Raw genomic sequence first — 12,608 nt, forward strand, 5'->3', positions numbered from 1 at the left:
AATTATCTTACTAATGAGGGATATCCTTTTATTACTGTACACATATGTCAAAAAATCATGTTGTACACTTTATATATCTTGTGATTTTGTCAGTTATTCCTCAATAAAGCTAAAAAAGGAGAAACTTATTCAAGTTAATGGAAAGATTATATAAGTTAATGGAAGGAGTATATTATACATTTCTCTTATTAGTCTTGCCATTAGCTAGGTAATCACATTAAATGTATTAATCTGTAAAAATAAATGTGTTAATAATATATATGTATTTAAAGTTGAATGCATTTTATTGGCTGATTATGTCTGATGAGTATTATTTTTTTTAAAATGGAGAATGATCTGTGACTTGATTTTTTAACATAGTACTTTGTATTACTCCCTTTATTATTTACTTTTCTTAGCAAATGTGTGTTGTAAATATCCACCTAAAAGATTTTTCTTTTCCTCTCTCCTTGCATCATCCTTCCTCAACTTCTTTTCTGTCTGCCTACTTCCCCACCTACCTGTCTCCCAGCAGTACAGTGTTTACCCAATCATTTGGGCAGCAGGGAGAGGCCATGCAGATATAGTGCATCTTTTACTGCAAAATGGTGCTAAAGTCAACTGCTCTGATAAGGTAGGTCAGCAGGATATTTCCAGGTCCAGTCCATATTATGTCCACTCAGTATGTCTAAATACAAGTTTTTTCATGTGATCTCATGACTGTGCTGGTGAATCTTCTATTTATATATATGAATGTATTTTATATAGATATCTCCTAAGTGGATCCCTTATACATAATACCTACTAGATGTTCCTCCATTGTCTTTTATATTACATTCATCATTCTCTGGAAAATAGGGATGATTCCCTATTTTTCTTATTTGAAGTTTTCTCTTGTAACTCTTATTCCTACCTTTAGTCCTAGCTGCTTTCAAAGTATTGTTGCCAGAATGGTCTTTACTAAAATTCAAGTTTAGTTTTCTGTTTCTCACGCTTAAAATGCTGAAGACATCAATCCCTGGTATGATGTGTGAAGATAGGCCTTGGCTCCCTATGCCCTTTTTCTTGCCATCTGAACCCTAAAACTGCCTTTCCTGCTAGACCACCAAAGGATGTGGATGTCTGGATTCATCTATTCTTAGCCCTTCCTTCTTGCCTTTGCATGTGCTCTTTCAGTGTGGAGAGCTCCCTCCTCCTTGTCTGCTTTACTTTCTGTTTATCCTTCACACTCAGCTTATTTGCCATCCGCTTCAGAAAGTTTACCAGAATTTTGTTCTGTTCCTTTTTTTTAAATCCTTAATATTCATCCCAAACATTGAATAAGTGTTTATTTAATTAGAATTTGAGATATTGTGGGTAACTGTAATCTTTTCAAATTAATAACATTTCAGCGAAATATAGGAAAATATCTAATAATTAGACATTTTTGATAATTGGAATATATTCTGAGCATGAATTTAAGTAAAATAGTATTGCTTAATCTGTTCGGAATATTAGGAATCATCCTTATTGTTAATCTGGATTGTGCTTTTATGGGTATATGTATACATATCTATAAAAAAAGGCAAGTAGTATATTTAAGATTGATGCATTTTATTTATTTTTTAGATTTTATTTGTTTATTTGAGACAGAAAGAGAGTGGGAGAGAAAGTAGGGGAAGGGGCAAAGGAAGAAGGAGAAGCAGACTCCCTGCTGAGCACGGAACCTGACACATGGGGCTCAATCCCAGGACCCTAAGATGACCTGAGCCAAGTCAGATGGTTAACCAACTAAGACACCTAGGTGCCCCTAGACTGATGTATTTTATACACTTTATGCAGCTTATGATCATTTTAAAAAGAGTATTACCTAAAATAATAGGTTAGCAAGGACTATAAAGAGATCAATGCAAATACTTAACAGTATGGCACTTAAAAGTATTGTATTGGAGACTGTTCATTAATTCAGATTGGCTGCCTTCTATTTTTTTTCAAATTTTTATTTAAATTCTAGTTAACATTCATGCAGTGTTGGTTTCAGGAGTAGAATTTAGTGATTCATCACTTACATACAATACCTGTGCTCATCAAGATTGGCTGTCTTTTAATTCAGATAGGAGAGGTTTTATTTTATGTCTGAAGTGGATATGGTTCTCTTTGTTGATGTTTCTGATTTGACACTTTAATATGATGGTGAAATCTTTAATTTCTCCTCTTGGCCTATTGAAAAATGCTTCATATGACCTGGCATTCAAGGCCTTTCCAGAATCAGGTATTATGCTACCTACTCTGTCACTCTGACGTTTTGAGAAAATGTTTAGTACTTAGTGTGTGCAATGCCCTATATCTGTACTAAACACAGAGTATACAAAACCAGATTTCCTCAGTCATACTTGCCACATTTCAAATGCTCAGTAGCCATATGAGACTAGTGGCTACTGTATTGGCCAGTGTAGAATCATAGAGCATTTCCATCAGCATAGAAAGTTTTGTTGGACAGAGCTGTTATAGAAAGTAGGCGTTTATTGTATGTTTATTTCAATCTGTAGTCTCATGTAGTGAAAGATCATTGTGGGTATTCATGTCTTTTAATTGCCAGACTCCCCAAAGACGTTGGGAATTGCTTTTATGCATAGAATACATTCTTTGATGTCTTTTGAATCACATTCAAGCTGAAGGTGCCTTTGAGTGCAATTTCTAGGAAAGTTTATTTTATCTAGTATAGAGGCAGATTTGAGGGTAGTGGTTAAAAGCTCAGACTGAAGCAGGTTTGTTGGGGTCATGGGTCTTACTCCACCTCTTAGTAGCTTTGTGACTTCAAGCCTGTAATTAATTTCTCAGGGTCTCATTTGCTGTCTGTGAAAATGTGATGCTTCAAATTTTCCTTATTCTTCTGATAGGGATTACATGAGTTAACCTATATAAAGTACTTGGAATTCTACTTGTCATTTGCTTGTTACTGTTTTTGCCTGTAGTAAGACTGTTGGACTTTAAATTGTATTTCACAAGATACAGGAAGCAATGAAAGCTTGTTGAAAATTAGAGGCTGTATGACTTTGACTTTGTGATAGAAAAATTGTCACTAATTATAAAAGTCAAAGTTAGTTAAAAGAGGTTTTATACAATGGTTAATCATCTCTTTAGGAGAAAGAAAGTGGGGGAAAATATGGCTTATCTAGGATTAAAATTAAAATTTGTATAAACAGTAATTTAAGAATACTCAGTATGATTTTTATCAGAAATCATGTTGAGAAAGTTTCTTTTACTACAGTTCTGATAATAATTTTAAATTTACTGTTTTTTTATAGTATGGAACTACCCCTCTGGTTTGGGCCGCACGGAAAGGTCATTTGGAGTGTGTAAAACATTTATTGGCCATGGGAGCTGATGTTGATCAAGAAGGAGCTGTAAGTATCTTTTCTGTTTAACCCATGGTTAACATATTTCTATTAGATATGTTTTTAGTTTTAAGAGAGAGAATATTCTTTCTTAGTATATGTCTAGAAAAATTTCCCTATAGTTTGTAAGTGATACTTAGAAAAACAAGCATTTTCTTTCTATTATCTTGACAAATATATTATGTTCTAGGTTGTATGTACTATAAATATATGCTTTTAAGGATCTATTGCTAATACACATAAATTTTGGGAGGTTAAAATATAAAAAACATATTCTAATCTTGCTCTTGATTGAATCAGTATTGAAATACTCTTCAAATTAAGTAGTTTGAAATACTATTAATTGAGGGAAAATAGTTATGTTCTGTTAAAATACCTTTTTTAAAAAATCTAAAATAATATTGTAATTTTTAGGATATTTTTAGCTGTGACTTACTTTCTTCCTCCAATAGATTTAAAAAGGTCAGAAAGCAGTGATCAAAACCTAGAAAGCTTAAAAATTGGTTCAATACATCCTACTGAGTAGCAGTTATTAATTCCTTATTGAGCACCTGTTATGCATGCAGCCCTGTGCCAAATGTGCTGGGGGTACTGGAGAAGCCTAACAGAGGCTTTTCCCTTGACCTTGTGAGATTGTAATTAAATAATAATATCATTATTTTAATAGCATTTTTAAATATAATGTTTAATATTTTAATGATATAATTATATCATTTTAATATCAGTTTTAGTATCATTAAAATGATATTTCTGCACAAGAAATGATTAACACAGAGTATTCTTTGCAAAATTATGTGAGATGGATCATAAAGTATTTGGAGAAAGGATAGTACCAAATCTCTGGCTGCAATAATCTTTGTAACAAAAGTGAACTCTAAATCATACTTGGCTTCTTGACATAATACCAACCAGTTCTTCCTATTTTCCACATTGACAGAACTGCTAATTGCTGATCTTTTTAAGGAGTATATAATATTTTTAGTGCTGTGTGGGAAAACAGGATTGTTAGCCATGAAATTCATACCTTTTACTTTCCTTTTCTTTGGACAATTTATCAAGTGGATAAGTGGCTTATTTCTATGAATTTTGACTCTTTTTTAAAATTTAATTTTTATTTTTTTTGAAAGATTTTATTTATTCATGAGAGACACAGAGAAAGAGGTAGAGACATAGGCAGAAGGAGAAGCAGGCTCCCTGTGGGGAGCCTGGTTTGGGACTTGATCCTCGGACCCCAGGATCACAACCTGAGCCAAAGGCAGATGCTCAACCACTGAACCACTCAGGTGCCCCTGATTTTTGACTCTTAATAGGATTTTAAAAGGTTATGTTATTTTAATATGTGAGAGAATTATAACTCAGTTTTGGGGGCTGATCTAATATTTCTTTTTTTTTTTTTTTAAGATTGTATTTATTTATTTATTCATGAGAGACAGAGAGAGAGGGGCAAGACACACAGGCAGAGGGAGAAGCAGGCCCCCTGCAAAGACCCCGATGTGGGACTTGATCCTGGATCCCAGGATCATGCCCTGAGCTTAAGGCAGACACTCAACCTCTGAGCCACCCAGGCATTCTTGATCTAATATTTCTATAAGGAAATCATATGATGTCTTAATATAGATCAGTTTCTTAGGAAGCAGCTTAAATACTTTCGTAAATGAGTCACTTTCTTCTGCTAGGTGATTTATTTTATAAATAAGATATGCAGCTTTTATTTTTGTTAAAGATTTATTTTAAGGCATGCAAGCGGGGGAAGGGGCAGAGGGAAAGAGAGAGAAAGAAATCCTCAAGCAGACTCCCCACTGAGTGTGGAGCCTGATGTGGGGCTCTGTCCCAGGACCCTGAGATCATGACCTGAGCTGAAATCAAGAGTTGGCCACTTAATCATCTTAGCCACCCAAGTGCCCCAGATGTGCAGCTTTTTAAAAAACCACTAAAAATGAGATCAGATTTGAAAATGTGGTTTCTAGATCACTGTGAAAGACAGAAGAATATATTATACTTTATTGTGTTGAAGTACCCTATAGCTATTAATTCATTATTTTACTTCAGTTTTTCCTATATATTTTATTATAAACAATTCTTTGAAGCCTGACTGATCTGTGTGTTTAATTGGACACCTGGGTGGTTCAGCGGTTGAGCGTTTGCCTTTGGCTCAGGGCATGATCCTGGGATCGAGTCCCACATTGGACTTCCTGCATGGAGTCTGCTTCTCCCTCTGCCGGTGTCACTGCCTCTCTCTCTGTGTCTCCCATGAATAAATAAATAAAATCTTTAAAAAAAAATAGAATGTGTTTAATTTTGAATCATCCCATCTCATATTAGTGAGGGGATCTGTTCATTGTTAGTGAATCCAATTTCAGATTATCATTTGAGGAATTGAATGTTATAACTGTCCTATTGACTCAAGAAAATTAATGTACCTTCAATAACAGAAAATAGACTTTCTAGCCAGTATTTGGTATGTGACTGGTTATTTATGTTGACATTTATTATCAGAAATCACTGTTAATAATAGACTGCCTTTTTGAAAATATCAGTTTTATGACTATGGTATAAATCATATGTTTTCTAGAGATAACTGATTTCTTGGGCTTTTGTTTTTTAGAACTCAATGACTGCATTGATTGTAGCAGTAAAAGGAGGCTACACACAGTCAGTAAAAGAAATTTTGAAAAGGAACCCAAATGTAAATTTAACAGATAAGGATGGAAATACAGCTTTGATGATTGCATCAAAGGAGGGACATACAGAGATTGTACAGGATCTCCTCGATGCTGGAACATATGTGAATATACCTGATAGGGTAGGTTACTTGTTTGAGATTTGTCTTCTAGTGGTAACATGATGGAAGATTAACTTCTCACACCTTTCGGGATTCTTCATGTATGCCATACATTTGTTTTAATAAAAGATGTTTTATTTCTACCCTTGAACTAAGAGTTAAAATATATTCCATCTTTGTGAGGGTGTTCTTTTTAATCTTTGTCAAATAATATTGTTACTGAAGATGTCACATGTACTATTAGTCTGTAACCATCCTTGATGTCTGTGACTGTGGTGTTCATGGCTGGTGTTACTCACTTTCCCAAGACTTTCAGCTTTACTTAGAATTTTCAAAATTGTACCTCTTCTCAGAACTCTACACTTGTATTTCCACCTGAACTGTCTGCTTGAATGTCTGATGCGCTTTAAAGTTACAGCAAAGCAGATGTCTTGTTTGGTTCATTCCCAACCCTGTTTTTCCTTCAGTCTTCTTCATCTGGGTCAGTGGCATCACCATTCATACTCTGTTGTTATAGCCTCAAGTTCTATGCATTAGCATTGATTTCTCTTCCTCACTTATCACATCTAATTCTTCAGCTGGTCTGGTTGCCTCTACCTCCAGAACACATCCAGTATCTGTCTGCTTCCTTTCATTTCCACGACTACCTCCCTAGTCCCAGTCACCATCTTCCATTGTTATAGCAATAACATCTTAACTGGGTTCCCTTCTGTCTCTAATTTGTTCTCTGTTCTCAGAGTGATCTTTATTTTTTTTTTTTCAGAGTGATCTTTAAAGCAATAAATCTCATGTGTACTCCTTTATTTAAAGTCACCCTCTTGCATGTAGAATAGATGTTACTTTTTTAGTTTATAAACACTACATGACATTGTCCTCACCTAACTCTTTGTCCTCATTTTGCACCACTCTAACCCCTATTTTAATAGGTTGCCACAATACTGACTTTTTTCCTTTCTTGAACACACTAATCTTTTGCTGCTTTGGGACCTCTGTACCAGCTATTCTCTGTTGGGGATACTAATCTTCACGATCACTACGTGGCTGTCTCCTCGTCTGACCTCATCTTAAATATGAGCTCCTCAGAAAGATCTTCTCCAATGACCTAAAGTTGCTGTCCAGTCACTTTCTGTCATACTACTATATTTTAACTTATTTACATGGCATTTGTCTGATTTTTTGTTTGTGTTTATATGTTGTCTGTCTCCTGTAGATAGTTCTTCTTGAGCTGGGAACTCATCTGTCTTGTTTTCCAGTACCTAGAACAATACATGGCACATAGTAAGCAATGAAATATTTATGACCTTTTATTAACTTACTACTCTGGCACCATATTAATGCTAACATTCTCAACTAAAATTGGTTTGCTTTGGGTTTATTTCTGCTTTTAATGTAGTAGTTAAGATATTCTAGGGTGCCACATTCAATCCTTAAGGATTTGCCTCTTGATTTATAGCCCATCAAGGCCCACTAAGGATTGAGATGAGCCATAGCTCGGGGACTTTCCCAACTCAAATTTCTGCAACTGTTGTGTAGTTTAGAGTTAAAAAGTTCTGCCATTGCCAAAATAGCCATTTTACATTTGAATTAGTAGGAAGATATAATTAATAGTGTTTGTTGCTTGGTGAATATAATTTTAGGGCAAAGTGATATCTCTATGAGGTAATGAACTACATTTAATCCTTGTCATGGGGAATGAGTCAGTCTTATGCCTGTTAGCCTGTAATGCCACATTGCTTAGGCTATGGATACTGGTCTGGGAACTACCCTCTCCCTTGATGAAATGTGCTTATAGACCGACTGACGGCTCTAGCCCTACAACTCTCTTTTTCACAATCTGTGGTTTTTGTCACATAACATTATTTCAAAGGTTTTATATTACATTATTTCTGAATGTTAATTTGGTTTGTTGATAGCTCTCGTGTAATTTTATTTAATTTACATTTATAATGGGAAGTTGGTCACCTTCAAAGAGTATGGCTTATTATTCTGGGTAGCTCGACTTTCTAAACTTTTGTTGTGGTATTTCAGAGTCCTCATTTTGAGGTATAACTTGTCTCTTACTCCAGGGCTATTAATGTCCGTTAATAATATTAGTTAACTAAAATTTTTTTCTTACTCTGAGATATCCTTTTTCCAAGAAATTTTCAGAGAAATATCTGATGATTAACTTCAGAAGTGTTTATATTCTTATTATCAGTTTACCTTTTTCTTTTTTTGTCTTTTTAGAGTGGGGATACTGTGTTGATTGGCGCTGTCAGAGGTGGTCATGTGGAAATTGTTCGAGCACTTCTCCAGAAATACGCTGATATAGACATTAGAGGACAGGTGTGTGATTCCCATCCTACTGTCATCTTTGTGCAGAATCACTTGTACATAATGACTGATGACATGGTCATTCTTCTGATTTTCCTCTGGAAATAAGCTAATAGACCCTAATATAATGGATGCTTAATTAAGTTTCACTGCCTTTATTACAGAATTTTTCTATTAATGTCATATTAGATGACTTTGGAGCATGTTCAAAGCTCATATTTTTTAAATATACCTCTCTTACTCATACATAAATATATTCAATCCTGAAATGAATAGTTTATGATACTGAGACAGTTGTTGGTACTTCGAATGTATGCAATTTGTTTATTTTCTTTAGTATTTTCCCTCTGTTTTGTCTTCTTTGTCCATGTTATTTTTCCATTCTTGCTCTTTTATCTTTCTTCTCCTTCTTCCCCACTCTGCTTGCCTTTCCTAGGACCCCCAAATAGTGCCTATGGACTTTGCTTAAGGCAGTCATAGCTCACAGAGCTTCAAAGGTTACTAATATTAGGCAAAAGCTCCCCTAAACTTGTGAATTCATCCAATATTTCAAGAGCTTTAGGTAAAAAAAAAATCTATACTTAATAACCCATTTTGTTGTTGGTGAGTCTACATTTCTGCTTAGTTTTCCTTTGAATTTAGCTTGTATCCAAATCTATTTTAAATCAAACCAATAAATATTATGCCAAATGCTATGAGGGACTTAACATGGAACACTTGCCTGTAGGAGACATTATTTTAAGTTAGGGAGGTTTTACTTTGTTTTATGTTTATTTTTGTGTTTTTACTACACATACGAAGTGATGCCTTTTGGTATAAGGTAGCCCAGTAAAAGGTTCCAGTGTAAGAGTCTTGAGGTGGGGAGAGAAGGCATTAAGGAAGGCTTCTGAGAGAAGGTAGAATTTGAGCGAAGTTTGAAAGATAGGCTAGATTTAGATAGATAGACAGAAGATAGGCTGGTATTTCAGGCAAAGATGGTGGAATAATAGGATGAGGAAATTCAAGAGCAGGGGGAAGTGAAAGACTACTCTTCAGCTGTAGAGGTGGAGGCAGAAATAGAAAGGGGCAGGGCAGGGAGAGGTCTGATGGCAAGGATAGGAATGTTGGGATGCACAATTTTGAGGGGGGATCTTCACTAGAGAAAGTTGGGTGTGGGAAACTTTTTTTTTTTTTTAAGATTCTGTGTATTTATTCATGAGAGACATAGAGAGGTAGAGGCACAGGCAGAAGGAGAAGCAGGCTCCTTCCAGGGAGCCTGATGCAGGACTCGACCCCAGGATCATACCCTGAGCTGAAGGCACAGATGTTCAACCACTGAGCCACTCAGGTGTCCCTGATATGGGAAACTTAATGTGGCAGAGCAGAAAGTCATTCACTATCTTTTACATTAAAATCATATTTTCACTGAATGATGGTTACTGGCTCACCTATTTAGATTTTACCTAGTTTCTTTTTGTCTCTCAATCCTGCTTTCCTACATTTTAGTCACTTATTCTGTTCTCTGGCTCTCCTTTCAGGGACTATTGGATCTGTTTTTGGTTTTTGAACTAGATGGGATTTTAAAGGATCAGATCAGAATTGGTGTATGGGTGCAGGGTGAGTAGGGATTAAGAAAATAAAACATGGTAAAAACCTTCTGTTGCTGTAGTATATTCTCATGCATTACCTTTTGAAAAGATGGGGCAAATGGAAAGCCAGGGGTCAGAATATTTGTAGAATATTTGACTTGTCTAAGGATGAGCTCAGGTATTGATGACTTCCATTGCATGGCCCAGAAATCCAACCACATTAACAAAAGCATACTTTACCTTATCAAATATGTGGCGTTGCTGCTTTGTACATAGTAATATTGTTTTCTTAGGCTTATTTCTTTTTTTTTTTTTTTTTTTTTTTTTTTATGATAGTCATACAGAGAGAAAGAGAGAGAGGCAGAGACACAGGCAGAGGGAGAAGCAGGCTCCATGCACCGGGAGCCTGATGTGGGATTCGATCCCGGGTCTCCAAGATCGCGCCCTGGGCCAAAGGCAGGCGCCAAACTGCTGCGCCACCCAGGGATCCCTCTTAGGCTTATTTCATAAAGAATTTCTCAAGAGTAAATCCAAGATAGAGTAAGGATTAATATTATTTCTTTTTTGGTAAGACCTATCAGTGCTTTCTGGCAGAAATGTTAAAAATGATGTTTTATGTTTACAAATAGCAGTTGCCAATATTGTATCTTAAATGAAGTGATTATTGTTTTCTGTTATACAGGACAACAAAACAGCTTTGTATTGGGCTGTAGAGAAAGGAAATGCAACAATGGTGAGAGATATCTTACAGTGCAATCCTGACACTGAGATATGCACAAAGGTATCAAGGACATTTCTGTTCTCTTAGTCATACCCAGTACTGCTTATTTTTTTCAATTGTTTTTTGTTTGATACTAGAATTATACTGATTTTTACTGGTAATAGTCTATATCAAATTGGGGAGTAATTTTGTATCCCTTTTGAAGTTCTTTATTCACAGGAAAATATAGTGTGCAATTTGTTACTTTAAGTACTTTCAGAAAATATAATATCAGCTATTCGTAAGTTGTGGGCAGGTCATTTTTTCATAATTCTTCTATGCTTTTGTTTGGAATGCAGAGCACATTTCCTTTTAAAAGACCAATGTGAATGGTTCTTACCTCCCCAAACTAGTCACTTTTGTCTGTTTTTCTCAAATCATGTGAAAATTATAAAACTATATAAGACTTTAGGATTGTATTTGGCCTTAATGTGTTATCGTTTTTCATGGGGAAATATATTTGGAATGAATGTATATGGATTGAAGTGGCAGGAATTCTTAATGAGTAAACAAACTTGTGGAGTTACCCAGAAGATATTACTATTTTATCTGCTAGAGATTGAGACTGGCATCTTTTTATACTATGGTAACTTCAGTATCCTAGGACAGAAAGTTTCCTGGGATGCCTTTTGGTTTGTGGGTGACACCTTGATAATAATTTTTGTTTTTGAACTTATGTGTCAGCCGCTGTGACCATGTGTGGGTTCTGACCAGGTTTCTGTTTTTCCTAATTCAGTGCTGAACTATGGTCTCTTCCATTATCCCCTAATTTGATTTTGAAAGCAATCATGAACTTTTTTGAAGTTTTCCAGAGGCATGCTTATTGTACCAAATTATTTCCCCTATTTCACACCCGTTGTCAGGTATACAGAGAACTGAAGTGATGCTGGTACAGATCTCTGAAAAATCTTGGCACTGGCTTGCCTGGACATTGACTTGCCAAGCTGTGGGTTGGTTGGTGGGGAGTTGGTGTGAATGGGGAGTAATTTCTGGAGGGGCTGCCCTTCGTGTTAGTGGTAGAACATGGGGAATGGTCATATCAGTGAGGGGCAAGAGACTGTTGCCAGATATGGGTAATAAGTAGCTGGGCATATCCCATTCTTGGCTGAGTGATATAAAATTATTTTGATACAAATGATTGTGAAGGGAAAAGCATTTTTGCCATTAGTTTTTGCAGCTATGTTTTCTTGAGAACATTTCCAATATAGACTGTACTAGAGTCAGATATTTGAATTCTTACATATGCATTTATGTGACTTTAAACATTTAGGAGTAAAGCTATTAATCTGGCAAACCTTCTTATCTGTGCCCACAGGATGGTGAAACACCACTTATAAAGGCTACCAAGATGAGAAATATTGAAGTAGTAGAGCTGCTGCTAGATAAAGGAGCTAAAGTGTCTGCTGTAGATAAGGTAAAACATCTGTGCAGAGAGAAGACTCTTTGGAAGGCTCTTGGTAGACTGACCTATATATTTGCTGGACTTAAGTGGGTCTGGTTTTATTTTGTGGAGGGAGAGTTTACTTGCGGGGCTGTGTGTGTGTGGCATTTTGGTGCTGTGATATCTTCTTGGCTGTTCTGATAGCTGATTCTGTTCTGATTATAGAGGCTGTGTTAGATTTCCCTTCTGTTGCTCATACCAATTATGGGGAGCTGCCATTGATCACTATTTAAAGAGGATGTCATCAGATGTAGTGCTTGTTGCAAACAAAGGGAAAGAACCCAAGGGGCTGGAAAAGACAGATTCAGAGCAGACTAGTGTTAATGTCCACTAACAGCAGAAACAGTGTTCTGTTGTGTCCTCACCATGATCCTTCTAGAGAAATGTT

The 12,608-nt window shown here is 35.8% G+C and overlaps 1 protein-coding gene across 50 annotated transcripts in view; it reads left to right on the top strand.

The window, feature by feature from the left end:
* The window catches only part of KIDINS220 (kinase D interacting substrate 220), a 107,814-nt gene that overhangs the window by 18,858 nt on the left and 76,348 nt on the right, over positions 1-12,608 (top strand). For 26 of the 50 annotated variants that reach the window (XM_026009152.2, XM_026009153.2, XM_072767788.1 and 23 more), the window contains exons 6-11: positions 512-613; positions 3,267-3,365; positions 5,962-6,159; positions 8,365-8,463; positions 10,702-10,800; positions 12,095-12,193. In XM_026009152.2, the coding sequence (XP_025864937.1) occupies positions 512-613; positions 3,267-3,365; positions 5,962-6,159; positions 8,365-8,463; positions 10,702-10,800; positions 12,095-12,193 (696 nt within the window). The remainder of the gene's footprint in view (positions 1-511; positions 614-3,266; positions 3,366-5,961; positions 6,160-8,364; positions 8,464-10,701; positions 10,801-12,094; positions 12,194-12,608) is intronic. The other 24 variants (XM_072767790.1, XM_072767791.1, XM_026009160.2 and 21 more) reach the window with 1 other exon arrangement.

Source organism: Vulpes vulpes, chromosome 8, assembly GCF_048418805.1.
Source record: "Vulpes vulpes isolate BD-2025 chromosome 8, VulVul3, whole genome shotgun sequence".
NCBI lineage: Eukaryota > Metazoa > Chordata > Mammalia > Carnivora > Canidae > Vulpes > Vulpes vulpes.